The sequence below is a fragment of the Pristiophorus japonicus genome, chromosome 1, assembly GCF_044704955.1.
Source record: "Pristiophorus japonicus isolate sPriJap1 chromosome 1, sPriJap1.hap1, whole genome shotgun sequence".
Classification (NCBI taxonomy): domain Eukaryota; kingdom Metazoa; phylum Chordata; class Chondrichthyes; family Pristiophoridae; genus Pristiophorus; species Pristiophorus japonicus.
In genome coordinates, this window is record NC_091977.1 from 79,538,520 (window position 1) to 79,561,757 (window position 23,238).

General features: G+C 43.4%; 2 protein-coding genes across 5 annotated transcripts in view; one reads left to right on the forward strand and one right to left on the reverse strand.

Annotated features, from left to right (window-relative positions):
* plaa (phospholipase A2-activating protein) overlaps nt 1–9,042 on the reverse strand; it is a 48,449-nt gene extending 39,407 nt beyond the window's left edge. Inside the window, exons 1-2 of one of the 2 annotated variants that reach the window (XM_070881209.1) lie at nt 8,859–9,042; nt 4,452–4,645 (exon numbers count right to left, since the gene is read on the reverse strand). In XM_070881209.1, the coding sequence (XP_070737310.1) occupies nt 4,452–4,645; nt 8,859–9,001 (337 nt within the window). In that variant the 5' untranslated portion in view covers nt 9,002–9,042. The remainder of the gene's footprint in view (nt 1–4,451; nt 4,646–8,858) is intronic. The other variant, XM_070881198.1, reaches the window with a different exon arrangement.
* Nucleotides 9,043–9,230: 188 nt separating this feature from the next.
* Nucleotides 9,231–23,238, forward strand: part of spata6l (spermatogenesis associated 6-like) — a 145,597-nt gene continuing 131,589 nt past the window's right edge. For 2 of the 3 annotated variants that reach the window (XM_070881223.1, XM_070881241.1), the window contains exons 1-3: nt 9,231–9,563; nt 10,404–10,468; nt 18,251–18,388. In XM_070881223.1, coding sequence (XP_070737324.1) covers nt 10,421–10,468; nt 18,251–18,388 — 186 coding nt within the window. In that variant the 5' untranslated portion in view covers nt 9,231–9,563; nt 10,404–10,420. The remainder of the gene's footprint in view (nt 9,564–10,403; nt 10,469–18,250; nt 18,389–23,238) is intronic. The other variant, XM_070881231.1, reaches the window with a different exon arrangement.

Below are 23,238 nucleotides of genomic sequence, written 5' to 3' on the forward strand. Positions count from 1 at the left end.
ATTTCTTTGTTCCCCATTATGAATTCACCTGAATCTGACTGCAAGAGACCTACGTTTGTCTTCACTAATCTTTTTCTCTTCACATATGTATAGAAGCTTTTGCAGTCAGTTTTTATGTTCCCAGCATGCTTCCTCTCATACTCTATTTTCCCCCTCCGAAGTAAACCCTTTGTCCTCCTCTGCTGGATTCTAAGGGCCCAAGTTTCCACATGATTTGCTCCTGATTTTTAGGAGCAACTGGTGGAGAATGGACTATTTTAGAAATCGCAATTCTCCACATTTAAGTTTTCTGCAGTTCTAGTCATTTAGAACAGTTTCACTTTTGAACAGAATTTTTTTTTCCCCAAAAGGGGACGTGTCCGGCCACTGACGCCTGATTTGAAAGTTTCCACAGTGAAAACGTACTCTAAACTAACTTAGAATGGAGCAAGTGAAGATTTTTGTAGGCCTGAAAAAACCTTGTCGACACATTAAAAAAATCAGGCGCAGGTTACAAATTAGACGTCCGGAACGAGGTGGGGGGGAGGAAGAGAAGGGAAGTCATTAAATTCTACAATAAATCCTTAGTTATACTTAAACAAATAATTCCAACCTGAATAAAAATTTATAAGCAAAGAAAAGATTAAATAAACCATGTTCCTCCCTGTGTGAAAGTGCTTCAGGCAGGGAGAATGCTGCAGGAAGCCTCACAAGTTGAGGCAGCCGTTCCCGGGGGAAAGAGAAAGGCAGTGAGGGCCCGACCGACGGCAGCAGCCTTTCCCGCGGGGGGGCGGAAAGAGACGGCAGCAGCCGGCGGGGAACGCAGTGAGGGCCCGACCGACGGCAGCAGCCGTTCCCACGGGGGGGACACGGCAGCAGCCGTTCCCGACGGCGGGGAGGAGGCAGTGAGAAGGCTGCAGGAAGCCAGGAAGCCTCAGAAGTTGAGGCAGCCATTCCCGAGGCCCCCCTGCCGTCGGTCGGGCCCGTCGGGAAACAGCTGCCTCAACGTCTGAGGCTTCCTGCAGCCTTCTCACTGCTGCAAGAAGCCTCAGTGCTGATCATGGAAGGGCAATGTGGTTTTATTAAAAAATTAACAGCTGCAAAGAACTACAAAAATGGCAGTGTGCCAATGTTTCCTTCACACTGCGCGTGCGCGAACGCTCCAACGCGCACGGTTGCCGGCACGAAAAAAACTCATTTAAATGGTACCCGCCCCCTCCCACTTACAAAATCGGCGCGAGTGGTAGGCTCCGCCCCCTGCACATCGCGCCAGTCAGACATGGAGCTGCAAGGCGCTCGAGAATAGCGCGGTTTTTTTTAGGCGCTGTTTTAGGCGCGGAAAAACGGCCGCCCAGCTCGGAGGGGCGCCTGTTTTACCGCGTGTGGAAACTTGGGGCCATAATTTCTCAGTCCTCTGGTTTGCTGCTTTTTCTGGCCAATTTATATGCCTCTTCCTTGGATTTAACACGGTCCTTAATTTCCCTTGTTAGCCACATTCCCCATTTTATTTTTACTCCAGACAAGGATGTACAATTGTTGAAGTTCATCCATGTGATATTTAAATGTTTGCCATTGCCTATTCACTGTCAACCCTTTAAGTATAATTCGCCAGTCTATTCTAGCCAATTCACATCTCATAGCATCGAAGTTACCTTTCCTCAAGTTCAGGACCCTAGTCTCTGAATTAACTCTGTCACTCTCCATCTTAAATGAAGAATTCTACCATATTATGCTCATTCATCTCCAAGGGGCCTCACACAACAAGATTGCTAATTAGTCCTTTCTCATTACACATCACCCAGTCTAGGATGGTCAACCCTCTAGTTGGTTCCTCGACATATTGGTCTAGAAAACCATCCCTAATACACTCCAGGAAATCCTCCTCCACCGTATTGCTATCAGTTTGGTTAGCCCAATCTATATGTAGATTAAAGTCACCCATAATAACTGCTGTACCTTTATTGCACGTATCCCTAATTTCTTGTTTGATGCTGTCCCCAACCTCATTACTACTGTTTGGTGGTCTGTACACAACTCCCACTAGCGTTTTCTGTCCTTTGGTATTCCGCAGATCCACCCATACAGATTCCACATCATCCAAGCTGATGTCATTCCTTACGATTGCGTTGATTTCCTCTTTAACCAGCAATGCTACACCACTTTCTTTTCCTTTCTATATATCCTTCCTGAATGTTGAATATCCCTGGATGTTTGAGTTCCCAGTCTTGGTCACCCGGGAGCCATGTCTCCATGATGCCAATATCATATTCGTTAATTGCTGCCTGAGCAGTTAATTCATCCACCTTATTACAGATACTCCTTGCATTGAGGCACAGAGCCTTCAGGCTTGTCTTTTTAACACGCTTTGATCTTTTAGAATGTTGGTGTAATGTGGCCCTTTTTGCCTTAGGTTTCTCTGCCCTCCACTTTTACTTTTCTTCTTTCTATCTTTTGCTTATGCCCCCATTCTACTTTCCCTCCATCTCCCTGCCATATTAGTTTAGCCCCTCCTCAACAGCACTCACAAATACTCCCTCTAGGACATTGGTTCCAGTCCTGCCCAGGTGCCAACTGTTCGGTTTGTACTGGTCCCAACTCCTCCAGAACCTGTTCCAATGTCCCAGAAATTTGAATTCCTCCCTTCTACACCACTCAAGCCACGTATTCATCTTAGCTATCCTGCAATTGCCATGCTGATTAGCACGTGGCACTGGTAGCAATCCTGAGATTACCATCTTTGAGGTCCTACTTTTTAATTTAACTCCTAGCTCCCTAAATTCAGCTTGTAGGACCTCATCCCGTTTTTTACCTATATCGTTGGTACCTATACGCACACGACAACTGGCTGTTCACCCTCCCCCTCCAAAATGTCCTGCAGCTGCTCCGAGACATCCTTGACCCTTGCACCAGGGAGGCAATATACCATCCTGGAGTCTCGATTGCAGCTGCAGAAACGTCTATCTATTCCCCTTACAATAGAATCCCTTACCACTATAGCTCTCCCACTCTTTTTCCTGCCTCCTGTGCAGCAGAGCCACCCATGGTGCCATGAACTTGGCTGCTGCTGCCCTCCCATGATGAATCATTCCCCCCCAACAGTACCCAAAGCGGTGTATCTGTTTTGGAGGGGAATGACCGCAGGGGACCCCTGCACTACCTTCCTTCCACCGTTCTTCCTGCTGGTCACCCATCCCCCATCTGTCTGTGTAACCTTTACCTGCAGTATGACTAATAATCACTTTGGAATCAATTTTACATGGCTCTACTAAACATGTAGTTTTATATAGATTCAAAATTTAATGCAAATGTTACATGCTTCTTGTACAGAAATTTAAAAGCAGATTTCACTGCATCAGACTGGTATAATACAAGCAGCTACCCCATAGCTCAGAAGGAGCATTGCTCATAGTACTGAGTCATACTTAAGAAATAGGAGCAGTAGGAGGCCATTTGGTCCCTCGAGCCTGTTCCGCCATCTGATCATGGACTCAGCTCCACTTCCCTGCCCGCTCCCCACAATCGCTTACTCCCTTATCGCTCAAAAATCGGTCTATCTCTGCCTTAAAAATATTCAATGACCCAGCCTCCACAGCTCTTTGGGTCAGAGAATTCCATAGATCTACAACCCTCAGAGAAGAAATTCCTCTTCATCTCAGTTTTAAATGGGCAGCCCCTTATTCTAAAGACCATGTCCCTTCGCTTTAGTTTCCCGTGAGTGGAAATATCCTCTCTGCATCCACCTTGTCGAGCCGTCTAAATATGTTATATTTCAAGACCAGAAAGGTCTCTGACAACTGGGGCATGATAGCAGCATAAAATTACTTCAGTAGCCAAGACTTGATAATCTTGGGATGAAGAATGAAAAAAAAATTACCCAGGTTTTCCTGCTCCTTTTATCCATAACCCTCGACAGAAATTGTGCGCGAACATGAAACAAAAACAGGATCAGGCTGTGTTAATTGCCATATTTGAACAGCCTGCCAAAATTCACCGTTTATGCTTACAATGAGTGACCACTGGGACAAGATACTGGAACGGTGCCAGTTTGCATAGGAACATAATAAAAACCTTCTGGGGGAAAAAGGAAATCAATCAGGTGAAAATTGATTACTGAATTTATGTAGGTTATCATCGACATTTCTAGAATTTATCTTCACTAGTTAAGAAGCAACTAACCTACCAAAGCAAGTATGCTTTCACTCTGCAGTCTTGTAATACCTATAAAATGTTTTGAGTTTGTACTGCTTTTGGAACTTTATCAAAAGCCCACAATGACATTTCAAAAAATTCAATATATCAAAATTATATTCCATTCATTTACAAACTTTTCTATCATGAGGGCATCTCCAACTAGGACAGGTCAATTATTTATCAGTAAATACCCAAAGTTTCTGCTGTGCATTTTAAAGGATCACTGAAAATAAGCATTATTCAAAATATGAAACCAAACATATACAATAGTGACCACTTACCTGTATTTTTATGTCCCTTTAGAATGTACAGTGGCTCTGGGCTATCCAATGTGAAAACACAAATGTTATGATCATTGCCTCCTGTTACAATCAGTCCACGAGGGTATGTGTCATTGGGTACGATGATGCATACACAGGACACAAAATTGGAATGTCCATTCATACAGTGCATCTCTGTAAAACTGCTGTTTGGGCTGAAATAGAAACAATCCAGTTACTTTTCTCACTAGAATGAATGAGATAATGCCTCAAACTGTAAAACATTATAAGTAGTTTTTCACCAAACAGAGCCCTCCAAGAAATTCTAATTTAATTCACTATGTATATTAAAAGGTACTGCTACTCTAGATAGTCACTCACAAAGCCAGGTCACAGTATTACTTCAAAAAATAAACATATTATGGATGCTGCGGTGTATGATTAATACTACAAGTACAAAGAGATAGCTATAGTTCCTGCAATGTGCAACTAGTTCCTTTTATGGTCATTGAAATGTGAAGTATATCATCGCTAGGCTATACAGAAGATAGGCAAAACCGGTGAACATAGAATTCCTTGTTGGATCACACACTGGGTACCATTCCTCTAATAACAGAGAAGCAGATTCTGTTGATTAGAAAATGCAATGACCAACAAGGATTACACAAAAGTAACCGCGTGAGAAATGATTTCATACCCTGCAAGAAGCCTAGCTGATTTCCCCCTCTAGCTTGAAGGTGATAAAGTTAACTGGACTCCTGACCCATCACCTAGTGAAGACTAGCAAATTCAGACCTGATCAAGCATTGAATCTGGGATTTTCTGGTCGATTTGGCTACTTTGCTGCGACTAAAGTTCTATGCATTCATGCATCGGCTTGAAATATTGTACAACCTCTTATCTATCTCACTGTCCACATTATCCTAAAATCTATGTAATTTTTAATTACAATGCAGTAGCAAATTGGCCTATAAGTTTCCAAGATCATGCCTTTATTTCATATTAATCATTGCAGCATTAACTTAAATTCTATATTTCCTGAGGATTTGTGCATATTATTTCTTATTAAAAGATGAGATCTCATCTATCTGTTCTAATTGTCTACTTTGCTCAAGTATATAATTTCCCGACTGGTTGTTTTTCTTAAATTTATTTTATGCTTCAACAAATTACAATAGATTTACAATCTAATTTAGATGAAAGATTTAATTTTTTGCAACCAAATCCTGTATGACCTTCGTGCTAGATTTGAGGGCCTGCTCTTCGAACATTTTCTTCCTCAAGGGACTGAAGGCTGCGCTGGCACACTGGAGGCGGTGTTGAACCTCGTCATCGATGTCTGCCCTTGCTGATAATAGGCTCCCGAGGTATGGAAAGTAGTCCACATTGTCCAGGGCCTTGACTGGGGGGGGGGGGGGCAATGCTGTGTAACAGGGTCAGGTTGGTGGAGGACACGATCTACAGGGCTGTAGCGATACCCACCCTCCTGTGTATGGCTCAGATGTGGACCATATACAGTAGACACCTCAATATCGCTAGAGAAATACCACCAATGATGTATCCGCAAGATCCTGCAAATCCTCTGGGAGGACAAACGCACCAATGTTAGTGTCCTCGATCAGGCCACTGACCACACTCGACTAGCTCTGTTGGGCAGGCCATATTGTTGGCATGATTGATGGCAGCAGAAGGAGGGCCTGATCAGGTGTATATATGAGATAGCGAGATAGCAAGATAGAGAGATATGTCTGTGGATATAGGTGTGATATATATATATATATATCCATCATAGGCAGTCCCTTGGAATCGAGGAAGATTTGCTTCCACTCTTAGCACGAGTTCTTAGGTGGCTGTACAGTCCAATACGAGAACCACAGTCTCTGTCACAGGTCGGACAGATAGCCGTTGAGGGAAAGGGTGGGCAGGGAGCCTGGTTTGCGACATGCTCCTTCCGCTGCCTGCGCATGATTTCTGCACTCTCTCGGCGACAATACTCGAGGAGCTCAGCGCCCTCCCGAATGCACTTCCTCCACTTAGGGCGATCTATGGCCAGGGACTCCCAGGTGTCAGTGGGGATGTCGCACTTTATCAGGGAGGCTTTGAGGGTGTCCTTGTAACGTTTCCTCTGCCTGCCTTTGACTCGTTTGCCGTGGACATACATACATTCAACAAAATAGTCTTTTAATTCACCAGTCAAATACAATTGAAGATCACCATTTTAAATGCTCAGTTTTAAATTAATACATCTAAAAATGTATTCTTCATAACCAACCTGCTGAGACAATACAGGACAGTTAACTAATTATGGTATGTTAGAGGCCTTTAAGATAATGTTCTGTTTTAAACAGACCAATGACAGATGGTATTAAGGATATCAGCACTTGCATCACCTTTTACAGAGGGAAATCACAAACACTTTAGGGAAGGCAAGGGAAAGACAATCAGATTCATACATGAGTATAACAAAAAAATAAATCAAGAGTTGTAAGGTCAGGTAAGATAATACAATCAATCTTCCATGATCAAGAAAAGTTCCAGTAATCCAGTAAACACTGTGCTCTGGTGTCTGGGACCCTGGGACAGTACCAAAAATTAACATGGGCCAGCAGTCAAAATTCCTAGCCACCTACACTAAGCATTTGAGTTGTGGAGGCAAGTTTACTGTAGCCCGTGAACAAACCCATCTTGAGGGAGGGGTCAGCAAGAGCAATGTGTGCAACAAAATTTTGAAACCCATTCTCCTCAAACAATACAACTACAACCTTTCACAGCCTGTGAACAGACTTCTCCTCATTGCAAATCAGGCAGATGGCAAAGTTCTCAGAAATTATGCAAATACTCATTAGATTGGCACATCTTAAACAATAAGGGGATAAGAGGTTATGGGGAGCAGGTGGGGAAATGCAGCTGAGTCCATGATCAGATCAGCCATGATCTTATTGAACGGTGGCGAGGCTTGAGGGGCCATATGGCCGACTCCTATTTCTTATGTTCTTAGCATGCATCATCCTCCACTTCAAATGCTCAATGGAGTTGAGAAAAACATGAACACAAGGCCATCCAGCATTTGTCCTCAGCAGGTAATAGAACTTCCTACCTAGATTGGCAAATCAGAAGATGGAGGAAAAGAATCAGAATAATTGCAGCACTAGAAAGCCCTTTTCACACTGGGGAATAACATGGAGGGCATTTCAGAGGCATGTAGTTGTAAGGATGACTGGAGAAAGAAACAAGGCAGTTAGGAATATATTTGGACAGACATTGTCCTCAACATACCACAGAAAAAGCAAATCTAATGTTATCAAGTGAGTCAGCAGCAGGATGGATGGACCAAAGAGATAATCATGGGTCTAATGCCTTCAACAGCATTCAATCTGACATACCAATACCCAACATAACCCATTGCAATCATGTCTGGTCAGTGATTTTAAAAATAAATAAATACTGGAAATCTGAATAAATACAGAAAATGCTGTTTGGGTGAAGATGACTGTCTGTTCTCTTCCACATTTTGACAGATGTGCTGCATTTTACTCACACTTCCCGTTTTTATTTCCTGCATCAGGATATCTAGGTAAGATTCAACAGCTACAATAATGAAAAAAACAGGCTAAGTACAACATTTGTTTGGAACAACTTTATTTGGAAAATCAATGCTAAAGTTTTGCAAAATTAATGCTAAAGTTTTGCAAAATTCACAGGACTTCAGTGTGTAAATACGCAATGTCAAATACAATAAAATATTTTCTTTACAGCATCGTATTGTTTGACATCATTGCATATTTAAAAACTGCAATCCAAGGATTTTGATGTATTGTTTAAAATAAAAAGCACCAAACCTTAATAGCACCTGCTCAGGAAAGCAAATCCGTCTACATTTTCGAGCGGGGGAGGGTTACCGGACAGTGATTACCAACGGGAATCCTTGCTAATTTTTCTCCTCCAGAAAGTACTCAAGCCAATTACAGCTCAGCAAGCATCTACCTCATCATAAACTTCGAATCAAACTAGGCTTCTTCTGATCTGTATGGCTCAGTCTCATATCACTGATATTTACCCAAATGAATCAGGGATGTTCCGGTATTCATTTCCCGAGAACTTTTTCTGCTTAAGTTTCTGTCCGACTAAAATTAAGGTTCCTAAAGTGTAACCGATCACTTTAAAACCATAGTAATTGAGAGAAAGGGCCCCAATTTAGAGTTTGTTTTTAAAACTTAACAAATTTACGTACAGCACACACGAAGGCAGAAGGCTGCCCACTTCTATAGAAAGGCGTGAAATAGCACCCGCATATTAAATATGTCGGTTCATAAATTAATTCATTAAACCCCCCAGCCGTCGGCTGATTCTGGTGAAGTTGTCAAGTCATCAGAGGCGCCGCTCTCAATGGCGGGGCCTGAAGCCGAGCTCTTCGACAAGTCTTTTTACCTGCTGGGCACCCACACTCGCGCAGTGCGGTCCCTGGACACCGACACGAACGCTCCGACGGGAAATAATGTGGCCGCCAGCCCCCTGACGTCCATTTGATGGCCAGGTAACGAGCAGCGGAGCCTGAAACCGGATGACGCCATGTCGGCCTCCTTGACTCTGCGGTCCGGGTGCGGCGCCACTGCATTCTGGGAGAGGGGAAACCACACCTTTTTAAAATATCTTATAAAATATACAACTCGAGTGAAAACCGCAAATTATTTGTCCGCGTATATATTAAAATATATATATATATATATATAGGTATATACACGTTAACCATTATTAACGTGCCGCGGACAGGTCAGAGGTGCGTCGCCATGGTAACCGCCATCAAAGGCTGATGATTATAATTGCCCGCGCCGCACAAAGATCGTCATTTCATTCCGGTTAGAAAAAAAATTAACGGCAGTTTTTGTTATAATCAGTTAAGGGAGAAATAAAACAAGACGTTAATTTTGTCTTGTGTCGGTAGTTGAAGGAAACATTGCGACAGCAAACAAATTCTGTCCGCCGGCGGAGGGAGAGAGACGGAAAGTGAGCGTCTGCAGCCCCTCACAACGACATCTAGAGGTGCGGATGAGCGAGAAGAGCGACTGGTCCCAGCGTCCCGGTCCCGCCACTGAGTGAGACACATAACAACGGGACAGCAGAGCCAGGGAAGCGGTCAGTGCCAGACTGGCGTTCACAAAGACACACTTGCATTTATATAGCGCCTTTCACGACCACCGGACGTCTCCAAGCGCTTTACCAGCAATGAAGTACTTTTGGACTGTTGTAATGTAGGAAACGCGGCAGCCAATTTGCGCACAGCAAACTCCCACAAACAGCAATCCATTTTAGTGATGTTGATTGAGGGATAAATATTGGCCAGTACACCAATTCCTCGAAATGCTGCCATGGCATCTTTTCCGTCCACCCGAAAGAGCAGACGGCCCCCTCTCATCACAAAACAAAATACACTAAACCGACACATCTCTTGCATGCTCGTTAAATACATGCATGCAACTTTATTACATAAATTGGTTTACGATATTCAGTTATATATCTTTAAAAAAAAAAATTCCTGGTGGCTGAGCTACATAGTCCTCTTTCTGTTGACGCTCTCTAGATCTTGCAAGATTATACTATATGTGTCAATTTTCATAGTCACACTTGCACAGGAGAGATTATTTTAATGCATACATTATAAATCCCCCAAATTTCTGCTGAATGAATTACAATAGTTTTTTTTGAGATGGTGGTCATGTGGTAACAATATGAGAACCCCTGTGGGACTGTACATGCAGAATCTTTTTTTAAAGAAACATTAATTATTTTCACGGTTAGTTAGTGTTTAGTCTGTATCAGGTGTGACTCGCTCAAGAAATCACCAAGGAAACGTGACGCTCCCCAAGCGGCGGCGAGTGCAACAAGCAGTTAGTTATAACTCAACAAGTAACGACTTCATTTTCATATCAATATAGTTCAATTGAAATTGTTTTTTTCTTTTTTTATTTCATCCAGACCGGTAAATCTGTAAAATGCCTCAGAAACTTCTCAAGTGTGTCATTCAACTTGAAATTCACGCGGTAAGATACTTCTGCATTTTGTCAAATCGTGTACCCTTAACTCAATACCTATTTAATATATTACAGCTGGGCCATAAATATATATTCTAGCGGACGATCTCTACATTGAGTGCAGCGTTTAATTATTAGTATGCACCGAAACAAGCCAGTATTAATGGACAAGAACAAAATACTGCGGATGCTGGAATCTGGAATAAAAAGAGAAAATGCTGGAAATTCTGACGAAGGGTCAACGACCCGAAACGTTAACTTTGCTTTCTCTCCACAAATGCTGCCTGACCCGTTGAGATTTCCAGCATTTTCTGTTTTTATTCCTGTATTAATGGACTGTGGACGCGATCTTTTGAATTGACACGCTGTTGCAGTAACTGTACGGTTCCTGACATCGGAAACAGTGATTATCCCGAAATTCCTTTTTTAACAAAACAAAATTGGGAGGATATCTGTTTTTCTCCGTAATCTTGTTAATCTTTTCTCTGTGTTAGTGCAACAGTTTTTTTATATATACCTTTTTATAATTATAACTTTCCGTTCTGTGCATATTTGTCTTGTGTTCCTACTTTACAATAATATTCATGCCTTACTTTTTACGCTTTTCTTGAAGTCTTTCAGAAGTCCGCTAAGTGGACAATGCAGTACGACACTTGGCAACTTTTATTGTGAAATTTGCATCTTTTCATCAAGCTCACGAAAAATATTAAGTTTGTAACAAAATAAAATCAACGTAAGGTGTAGCACAATTTAAAAAATGACCAATATATTCTAGAGTAAATTCATTGTTCATAGAAACATCGAAAATCGGTGCAGGAGTAGGCCATTCGGCCCTTCGAGCCTGCACCACCATTCAAGAAGATCATGGCTGATCATTCCCTCAGTACCCCTTTCCTGCTTTCTCTCCATACCCCTAAGGGCCATATGTAACTCCCTCTTGAATATATCCAACGAACTGGCATCAACAACTCTCTGCAGCAGGGAATTCCACAGGTTAACAACTCTGAGTGAAGAAGTTTCTCCTCATCTCAGTCCTAAATGGCTTCATCATCATCATAGGCAGTCCCTCAGAATCAAGGAAGACTTGCTTCCACTCCCAAAGTGAGTTCTTTGATGGCTGAACAGTCCTATACAGCTTATCCCCTATCCTTAGATTGTGTCCCCTGGTTCTGGACTTTCCCAACATCGGGAACATTCTTCCTGCATTTAACTTGTCCAGTCCTGTCAGAATTTTATGTTTCTATGAGATCCCCTCTCATCCTTCTAAACTCCAGTGAATACAGGCCCAGTCGATCCAGTCTATTCATATGTCAGTCCTGCCATCCCGGGAATCAGTCTGGTGAACTTTCGCTGCACTCCCTCAATAGCAAGAATGTCCTTCCTCAGATTAGGAGACCAAAACTGAACACAATATTCCAGGTGAGGCCTCACAAGGCCCTGTACAACTGCAGTAAGACCTCCCTGCTCCTTTACTCAAATCCCCTAGCTATGAAGGCCAACATACCATTTGCCTTCTTCACCACCTGCTGTACCTCCATGACAACTTTCAATGATTGATGTACCATGACACCCAGGTCTCGTTGCACCTCCCCTTTTCCTAATCTGCCACCATTCAGATAATTATCTGCTTTCGTGTTTTTGTCACCAAAGTGGATGACCTCACATTTATCCACATTATACTGCATCTGCCATGCATTTTCCCACTCACCTAACTTGTCCAAGTCACCCTGCAGCCTCTTAGCATCCTCCTCACAGCTCACACCACCACCCAGCTTAGTGTCATCTGCAAACTTGGAGATATTACACTCAATTCCTTCATCCAAATCATTGATGTATATTGTAAATAGCTGGGGTCCCAGCACTCAGCCCTGCAGCACTCCACTAGTCACTGCCTGCCATTCTGAAAAGGACCCGTTTATCCTGACTCTCTGCTTCCTGTCTGCCAACCAGTTCTCTATCCACGTCAGTACATTACCCCCAATACCATGTGTTGAGGGGAGAGAGGGAAGGCTTCTTTTCCCACGAGCGGGCCCACTGATATAGAGGGTCGACGCTCACCCCAGCCCACGTAGCAATTCTCGAAGTTAGCAGACAGAGACGGATGGCAAAGTATAACGATCTTTATTACGACCATCCGGGAACACCCCTCATCACAGCCACCTGTGAGTGGAGATGCTCCCCAAACAGCACAATCATACAACTTTTATACATTTCAAAAACCCCTCTGTTCCCGGACAAGACCTCCCTCGATTTCTAATTGGACTACCTTATCAGTGCTACTTCTCTAATTGGACTACCTTATCAGTGCTACTCCGGATTGACAGGTCATGAGCTCTGACTAACAGGCCATGATCTCGTGACCATCTTAGACTGTTCCCAGAGTGGTATCATTAGGTTGGAATTTGTTATACATTTCCTTTGGTGCCATGAAATCTATCTCGGGCCTCTTCTCACGGCCTTATCAGCGGTCTGTTTAGGTTCTCTCCTATTGACATTCCATGTTGGAATACTATCTGGTATCCCAACCCATAACAGTACCTTCTGGAGCCTTGGTGCTGGAATGTACAAGGCGTGAGAAGAAAGGCCTTTACCTCTTTATGGGTCAGTGCAGGAACCAGCACTTTAACCCTTGTCCCGCTGTACCCCTAATGGCAAATTTTCCTCTTACACCATGTGCTTTAATTTTGTACACCAATCTCTTGTGTGGGACCTTGTCAAAAGCCTTTTGAAAGTCCAAATCCACCACATCCACTGGTTCTCCTTTGTCCACTCTACTAATTACATCCTCAAAAAACTCTAGAAGATTTGTCAAGCATGATTTCCCTTTCATAAATCCATGCTGACTTGGACCGATCCTGTCACTGCTTTCCAATTGCGCTGCTATTTCATCTTTAATAATTGATTCCAACATTTTTCCCACTACTGATGTCAGGCTAACCGGTCTATAATTACCTGTTTTCTCTCTCCCTCCTTGATTGATAATTGATGATGATTGATTATGGCCATGTAACTAGCAAAATGCACAAAGAGGCTGTTCTGCAGTTTAAGATTCAGTACAATTTTATTGATTTATAACTTAAACAAAGAACGAGTCCCTAATTACACGTACACTATGTAAACAATAAAATCATTCGGAGCCAAGCATGATTCAAATCAAAAGGTGGATCTGCACAGTCAAGCTTATGTATAATAATTGTCAAACCCATTCCCAAGTTCTAACTATATATATCTAATATTTTGCATCCTTTATCTTGATTACAATATCACTACACATGTAGAAAGATGCCTTAATGATTGCTTACCTGTGTGGGAAGTGCATTGGCGGTGCCCCAGGTAGTATCCATCTTGCACACATGCAACAGTCTTTTCATATCCCTTGCACACAATTACTCGGTTTCTTTTGTAGAGGAATCATGACCCTTCAATGCCAAGCAGCTGTCTGATATAAATAATCTTCTAATCAGATACATCATAATTCCACAAGTATTCTTGTTTTTCAAAGGGTATAATGACAGTTCCTCAACTTCCCCTTAAATCGTTAGAAAGATAGAATTGGTGTTCATTATCATCCAACCAAATCAAATTAGCTAATATTATAAAGTAGCACTTGTTCCCCTTAAATCGACCAGTTATTATTCTAGAACAGTAAGGTTAATTTCAACAAAAATTAGACCAATTGATCAGTTATCCAAATCGATATATCAAACAACAAATCGATATATCAAATAATTACAGTATCTTATTCACAGATTGATGCTATTTAACATTATATTTCTACTCTATGGGGAAGCTTTATTTGAAAAAGGATGAGGAAACTGATTTTATGTGGCTAGGCTAGTCAAGCATGTTCAGTTGCTTTCTTTCCCTCTTCTCAGTCAAATCTGAATGTTTTATAACCCAGTAATCCTGAACAAATTTTGCCTGGGCGTTTTAACGCACGGGGCTACTGAGCCCGATTGGGGGGCATAGGGATGTGGTTGTGCAGGGGTTGCAGCGAGGTCCTGACTGTTCATGGTCCCTAGGGCCTCGAATTCTTAATACGGCTCTGAGTGTTGCATACTCTGGTCATTTATTTGCTTTAAGAAAAAAAATTAAGAAATGTATTTAATTGCTTCCTTGTGTAGGTTACATGTACCCACATTGCACTGCAGCATTTCTCTTAACTTTCCAGAGAATATAGGTTGTAATTAGAAATGTAATAAGTTGCTGATCAATCTCTCATAGCATTGCTCAAGGGAAAACAAAAATCTCTATCTGTTGCTGTAACTATCTTTCTGCTTGTTTCCACTCCCATTTCTTATCTTCTCTCTATCTTCCATACAACAACAACTTTTATTTATATAGCGCCTTTAACATAGTAAAACGTCCCAAGGAGCTTCACAGCAGTGTTATAAGATAAAACAAATACATTTTACACTGAGCCACATAAGAAAAAATTACAGCAAATGACCAAAAGCTTGGTCAAAGAGATAGGTTTTAAGAAGAATCTTAAAGGAGGAAAGAGAGGCAGAGAGGTTTAGGGAGGAAGTTCCAGAGCTTGGGGCCCAGCCACCAATGATTGAGCAGTTATAATCATGGATACTCAACAGGGCAGAATTTGAGGAGCACAGACATCTCATGGGATTGTGAGGCTGAAAGAGATTACAGGGATAGGGAGTGGCGAGATGATGGAGGGATTTGTAAACAAGGATGAGAATTTGAAATCGAGGTGTTGCTTAACTGGGAGCCACTTTAGGTCAGCGAGCACAGGGGTGATGGGTGATTAAGACTTGGTGCGAGTTAGAACACGGGCTGTCGAGTTTTGGGCGACCTCAAGTTTACGTAGGGTAGAATGTGGAAGGCCAGCCAGCAGTGCATTGAAGTAGTCAAGTCTAGAGGTAACAAAGGCACCGATGAAGGTTTCAGCAGCAGAAGAGCTGAGGCAGGGGCGGAGACAGGCAATGTTATAGAGATGGAAATTGGTGGTTTTAGTTATGCCGCGAATATGTCGCCGGGAGCTCATTTCAGGGTCAAATATGATGCTTAGGTTGCAAACAATCTGGTTCAACCTCAGATAGATGCTAGGGAGAGAACTGGAGTCAGTAACTAGGGAATGCAGTTTGTGGCAGGGACCAAAGATAATGGCTTTAGTCTTCCCAATATTTAATTGGAGAAAATTTCTGCTCATCCAGTACTGGATGTCGGACAAGGAATCTGACAATTTAGAGACCATGGAGAGAAGTGGTGGTGAGATAGAGCTTGGTGTACATGTGTAAACTTGTTTTCAGATGATATTGCCAAGAGGCATATAGATGAGAAATAGGATCCTTGGGGGACACCAGAGGTAACAATATGGGAGTGGGAAGAGAAACCATTGCAGGAGATTTTCTGGCTATGATTAGATAAATAAGAATGGAATCAGTCGAGTGCAGTCCCACCCAGCTAGTCGATGGTGGAGAGGCATTGAAGGAGCATGGAGTGGTCAGCTGTGTCAAAGGCTGCAGACCGGTCGAGGAGGACAAGGAGTGATAGTTTACTTTGTCACAGTCACAAAGGATGTCATTTGTGACTTTGATGAGAGCTGTTTCAGTACAGTGGCAGGGGTGAAAACCAGATTGAAGGGATTCAAACATGGAGTTCCGGGAAAGATGGGCACGGATTTGGGAGGCGACAACACGTTCAAGGACTTTGGAAAGGAAAGGGAGGTTGGAGATGGGGCGGTAGCTTGCAAGCACAGCGGGGTCAAGAGTTGTTTTTTTGAGGAGAGGGGTGATGACCACAGATTTGAAGGAGAGCGGGGACAGTACCAGAGGAGGGACAATGGGAGCCAGAAAAGGAAGTTGGGTGGTCAGCAGTTTAGTGGGAATAGGGTCCAGGGAGCAGGAAGTGGGTCTCATGGACAAGATGAGTGTGGAGAGGTCAAGAGGGGAGATCAGAGAGAAACTGGAGAAAGATGCGAGTTTAGGGCTGGGGCCGGGGTGAACCTCATACACTTTCCTTTCTTTCACTTTTATCATTATGCCTCCCATCGATTTTTTTTTTGTTGTTTTTAATGATATTTTTAATCTTCAAGGTACTCTGGAAATCATATAGATACAGATTTCCACATTTCTTGATGTCATTTTACTGTTCTTTTCATTTTTGGTTAATGTTATAGAATTCTAATATGTTGGAAATGGCCAAGTTATCATTCGTTTTGAAATATGTATGAAATTAAACTTAATTGTTTTTTCTTGGCCATTTGCTTGGCCAGTATTGACGTTTATAAATGTTTAAAGTACTGTGTTGATTCTCTGTAATTATATTACTCTAATCAGGCAGAGTTTGAGATTTAATTCAGTGACTCAACCTACAGCTGTTGAAAACTAGGTAAAAACTTGATGTTTATTTTCTGAGAATCGCAGCATCACTTACTTTTGGATATTAGCACTGCGGAGACCAGTAATGTGCAGCATTCAGTTAGTCTGAGTCTGGAGACTGAGCTTGAAGCAGCATTCCAGACTTGCTGACCGTGGAAAATATGAAGAGAGTAGTAGGCAGGAGAGGGACTCTTGGAGTAAGGGTTGGAGCATTTTAGGCAGTGCGTTATGGGGGAAACTTTGGGATCACTAGAACCAGGACTGCAGCTGGATGGATAGCAAGGAGAAAGTGCGAAGTGGAAAACTACAGGAGGGAGCAAGCAGGAGAGCATAGAACCAACATTGAAGGATGAAGATTGATGGAGTCATAGGCATTCAGTTGTGTTTAGTTTTCTGTTCATGCATATGTGTTCTTAATGTTGTGTGTTAAGATGCCAGTACTTGGTTGGGTGAGCTTTGGAATATGGAGTGTGGGTGAGCTTGCTCCTGCTGCCCTAACAAAAATAAGGTTTTTTACTTACATTTTGAGGGCCTTCACATGGATGCTCTGTTAAGGTTGTCAACTCTGGTTGAGCATATTTTTGGAGGGTTGATCACATGACATTTGATCGCATAAACAGTTACGCATGTGACATCTAATCATGTGATAGCTGATCACATGGCGCTTGCCCAGAGTTCAAAAATGTTTTTGCACTTATCTTGTAAAGGTTGGGTCCGCTGAAATTGAGTATCTTTGCTCACATTTTTATGCTAGCCGCTGTTGCACGAGGAAGTTCTGAGAATTGCGAGGCTGCCTGTGACCAGGGGCAGAAAGTACACAGGTGCGAACAGCAAATATAAAGTGCAGCTCCACGTTGCTAGCAGCAGTGCACAGAAGATTCATCTTCCATTTCAGGAACCTATCCAGAATTGAGCAATAAAGGCAGTATATTGCTTCCCATGCTTGATCTGCTCAACCTACCTGCACAGCATTTGTGGACTCTAAACATTGAAAAAAAAGGCTTCCAATACCAGAAGAAGCAGCTGCACAAGGCAAGGACAGCTGACAAGAAGAAGGACAAAACTCACATTTACAACAATACACTGTTTGTGACCCCTCATTTGGTGGCAGACCTTAGAAACATTCAATCAGAATGATGGACAGGAGTCAAGTGAGTCACTGAGAGCCACACAGCAGTCAGAATTGACTACAACAATTTTCACAATATCGAACATAAAAAGGATGCAAAAGGGTAATAAACCCAAGGCCATCCTTCACAAACTCCTAGAATTAGTAGCATTATGACACATGGCAATACATTTATACAGTCACAAGATATTAACGTATGTAGATAGATTTTCAGTATTCTTACTTTACAAATGGACATGAAAAAAAGTTTTTAAAATAATATAATAGTAGCTTTTATACATAAATTGAGCTGTTACTGTGATTTTTTTCCCCCCCTTCATTAAGGTAACATGTCCGGGTGTGATTTTACCGAGGAGAGAAGATGTCTACATCAGTATTAGTATGCTTGGTCAGTACTGGAAGACAAAATGTGTTCTGCCAGTATTCCCGCTTCTTATTCATGAAAGTCTGCAATTTGAAAAGGTGAGTACAAGTAATATTTGTTTTTGTTAATGTTCAAGTATTTTATCTGCTTGAATTGAAATTTATGGTATACATTATATTTCATGTATTTTAAAAGTGCACAAGAAGTCAAGACCAAATGAAGTATTCAGGTTAAGCAGGGTTATAGAACAAGTGGACAGTTGGATCAAGACAGGAGAAGGGGTATATATGAATGGGGGAGGATAGAATGGAAGTGTGCAGAAGGAGAGGCGACATGGAGGGGGAGAAGGATAGGGGAGATGGAAAGAGGAGATGAAGGGGGATAGATGGAGCGGATGGAAGAGGGATGTGGAGAGGCAGGAGGGAAGGTGGAAAAGGAAAGATATTGAGGCAGAAATGTGGCAAGAGAAGGGGAGGAAGAGAGCACAAAGGGAAAACGGGAGGAGGAGAAAGGAATAGGAGGAAAGAAGGCAGAAGAAAGGGAGAGGAGGAGGTTGGGGATGACACAGGAACATAGAAATGGTAGCAGGCTGTCTCAGTTAGTCATTATGGCAGATGGGAGACGACCTTGAGAGGGGTAATTCTTTACAGCGGGGACATATAACTGAAATTTTCAGTGGTTCAGTGAAGAGAGGAGGTAGAGGGAGGGGATTTGGTCTGTTGGGGCATTGTGGAGGGTGAGGCGGTGTCTCTGTGTTAAGCAGGCTTGCTAGATTTCTCTGTTTAGTGGCGGAGGTGTGGTTAATGGGAGAAAGTGCACATGCACAATAGTTTTCCAATGGTTTTCATGTTAATTTGGCGGCATTATTTAATGTGTTTATTTGACTGTGGTAGAAATGGAACTTTGGTTAGTTTTCCCTTGATTTTTATGCCTTGTGCTGCATTGTTATTGGTGTGATGTTTGAATGCTTGATAAGTTTACGAGTGAAGTTATAAATGTTCCGACTGTTACCTTTCTTCTTTCCATTGCCCACTGCTTCTATTTCTGTCCCTCATCCTTATTCATTGGCTACCATTGAGAACAGTCCTTGTAGTTAACTTCAGCATTCTATCGCTGTTGTGTTCAGAATAAATCCACAGGACTGTATTGCAAGCACAAACTGTTGTGACCTTAGTCTCTTTATTCAGACTCCAGAGTGGAGAAGCAGCATGGTGAATCACCTTTTAGACCTGCTTGCTTACCCCAGGGTGCACAGGTGACCCTTAGGTCTCCCACAGGTGTGCCCCCTAGTGGCAAGTCTTGCATATTGGTAAGGTTTACATACATACATAACATCAGTCCCCCCCAAAGTCTTATGTACAAGTTATTTGCAAGCTGGCGCCCTGCGTCCCTGGGTCAATCGCCCGGGTTGAAATCCTGACCTGCTGGGTTCATCCTCGTGGTTGACGGCGAGGTCGATTGTGCTAGTGGGTCACAGTGGTTCCTGGTTATCTGTAGTTCGCAGTTTGGTCTAGTCCAAATGCTTTCTGCGTTTGCCCAGTACATGGTTTCACAATCAAACTCTCCGTTTTCATCACACACACTCCATTCCCCCCCTTTGGCTAATAACATAAGAATTAGGAACAGGAGTAGGCCATCCAGCCCCTCGAGCCTGCCCCGCCACCCAACAAGATCATGGCTGATCTGGCCGAGGACTCAGCTCCTCTTACCCGCCCGCTCCTTGTAACCCTTAATTCCCTTATTGGTTAAAAATCTATCTATCTGTGATTTGAATACATTCAATGAGCTAGCCTCAACTGCTTCCTTGGGCAGAGAATTTCTACAGATTCACAACCCTCTGGGAGAAGAAATTCCTTCTCAACTCGGTTTTAAATTGGCTCCCCCGTATTTTGAGGCTGTGCCCCCTTGTTCTAGTCTCCCCGACCAGTGGAAACAACCTCTCTGCCTCTAAAAATGGTGTGAACAGAGGGGAAAATCTCTGCGGGAATTCATCCCCAGAATATTTTTGATTCCCTGAGTTTGGCATTAACTTCCTTGACGAGTGAAAATAAAAAGAAAAACTATTGTTTTGAGAGAAATAAAAACAGATCGAGGGCTATGAATGATCTAACCATAAATACTGTAGCAGGATCAATATCAGTGTAAAAGTCACATATTTGGAATTTCACGATTCCATGCCATCTCCCCTGAAGTTATCCAGTTGCAATTCAGACAACCTGCTGTATATTTACTGAGTTTAACTCGAGCAAAAGAACCCATAAGTCATCCACCATCCTGTCACTCATGAATCATGGTCTTTGGCACTTGTGAAATAGCCCAGTAATTCATCGCTACTGGTGCAATATCCTCCTTGCCATTTTTACAAGAGATTACTTCAATTTCAGCAGAATCAGAGACAGTCTTTGCTTTTGTGTGTTTCTATAATCGATGTTTTAAGGGAGGCTGGAATTGAAGATTGCTCTTTCAAAGTATTTGATGCTGATTTCCTTCCAAAAAGAAAAATCTCTCGAAGTCGTCAGAAACAGTCAGATGCTGCATACAGTTACAGGCATTTTGTAATACTTTTCTTCACTAGCTCAGTGTACAGAATTGTCACACGGCCAAGTGAAAAGTGATAGAAGCAAAGACGGAATAATATGATTTCCTGACAACATTCAAACTCCAGCCACTAAGTCATATGGAAATGACATAACGTAACTCTGATACCACAAACATATGGAAATGACATAACGTAACTCTGATACCACAAACATATGGAAATGACAAGCAGGAAAAGAGGAGCTGCTTCATCAAACCTAATACAATGCTAGCGGCCCATCTGGGGCCCTGAACATGGTCTACATCACTTATTCTGATGTCAGGTGGAGGAGCCGTGCGATCATGGTACATTCTCTGCTGATAGCATACAGAAGGCTCGGTTCTGAGTGATTCTGTCTGGTGACTGCGTAGCACCCAGGATAGCCGGGTTTGTAGGGAGTCTACCGTGACACATGTGGTACTTGGCTTTGTGATTTGGGCTGCCTGCTCCGGACTATTATCGCTGACCCTAAGGTCTGGCAAGCCCAGGTTGGCCGATATGGCCTTGAGACTTTCAGTAGCGATGGGAGGCCTCATGGTCCCCTTGGATCCTGGGCCGTGGATTGGGGGCCCCGGACCACCGACTGTGTGTAGCCACCCTGCCTTACTTTGCAACGTTGGGATGGGCCTTTCGTCTTTGCGATGGATAAGTTGCAACATCCCGTTTAGTTGGCAGGCGGTAACATGGGATCCTGGCTGGTCCAGGTCCTAAACAGGAGGCCGTTACGGTTGACCCCTCGCTTTCTAGCACTTCCACGATCACGAGTGAGTCTGCAGGCTGCGCCATTTCCACCCCGGTGGTGGGCAACGGTAGGCAACTGAGGGCATTAGTACCGTTCTCAGTGCCTGGCCTGTGGTGGATCATGTTACAGTGCACAGACAGTGTTAGACATTCTCGAAACAATGCATCAATAATGGTGCCTCTGCTCTCCCAAACTGTGGGATGGGCAGCTTGTCTGACTTTAGCAAATATTGGGACCCTCTTTGGTACGTCTCTTTTGTCCCGTCAACCCAAGCTGCTGCTTTGTTTAACTTATTGGATATATGTACAACCGGTTGGGGCTCGCCCGCTACTTTGGCTTGTTGTACAACACGCCCGACCCTGTGCAGTAACACATCACTTGCTACGAATACTTTGTTAGATACATATACAATTGGTTGGGGTTCTCCAGCTACTTTGGCTTGCTGTTCAACACGCCCGACCCTGTGTGATAACACATCACTTGTTACAAATACTTTGTCAGATACATATACGACCAGTTGGTGTTCGCCCGCTACTTTGGCTTGTTGTAAAGTGCCCCCGACCCCATATGACAGTACATCATTGGCCGCGAAAGAACGCTCACATGGGTTACATAGTGCAAACAACTTATTGGAACGTAGTGGGTTCCTGGCCTTCTCAGTGGCCGCCCCTTTACCTTTGCCCCAAACCCAGTCACCTTCCTTGCTGAGCAACACATTCCTCTGTTCCGTTGCGGCGACATCCCGTAGTCTGGACGCACCTTCGTCCCGTGGTCTTGATGCACTCTCGTCCATGTCCGTGATGCCGACTGCCGCGATCTTCCTCCCCAGGGATTTGGCCTCTGGCGTCGGGAAGACGCATTCGGATCGTTTCAGCCGGAGTCCCACACTGCATGGTTGACCTGGAGCCTCTTTCATCGTGGCGAAGAGGCCGTCAGCTTTGGGTGGTGGGTACCGCCTCTGTACTGCTGCGTGGTTGATCTTCACCTCCTCGTGGTCGTGATGAGCGGCCTGTGCCTCGGGGATCTGCAAATGGATCTGCACTTCGATGCCTGGTTCAGCTGAAGATGGGAGTTTCCTCAACCTTTGAGCAGGGGAGAAGTCGTTCACCGGAGAAGGTACGCAGAGGTCTTCCCAGTTCCATCGAATCTTCCCCTTCCATCTTCTACCAAGCAGCGTTGACTCATCACCTGAAACAATCCAAGTGGTAAATCATGCACCGCTCCCTCATGAGATACTCTTATGTCTGCACTGCCAATAACTGGTATCAGTTCCTTGGTGTAGGTGCGCAGCTTTGCCTGAATCGGGATCAAGTTAAGTCGCTGTGCTTTGTCGCCCCACAGCCTCTTGAATGCCTTCTGGCTCATAACTGATTGGCTCGCCCCCGTGTCTAATTCCATGGAGACTGGAGTGCCGTTGAGTTCAACTTTTAACATTATCGGAGGGCTTTTGGTGGTGAAGGTGTGTATCCCATATACTTCCTCTTCATCCTCAGGTTGAGTTGCCCCTCCTGCTCATTCAGTGTGATCCTCGCTGGATCGGTCATCCTCTCCTGACTCTGCCACGTGGTGAGACATAGGTCATTTGCACATTCGCTGGAGGTGCCCCATTGTTCCACAGCCCTTGCACA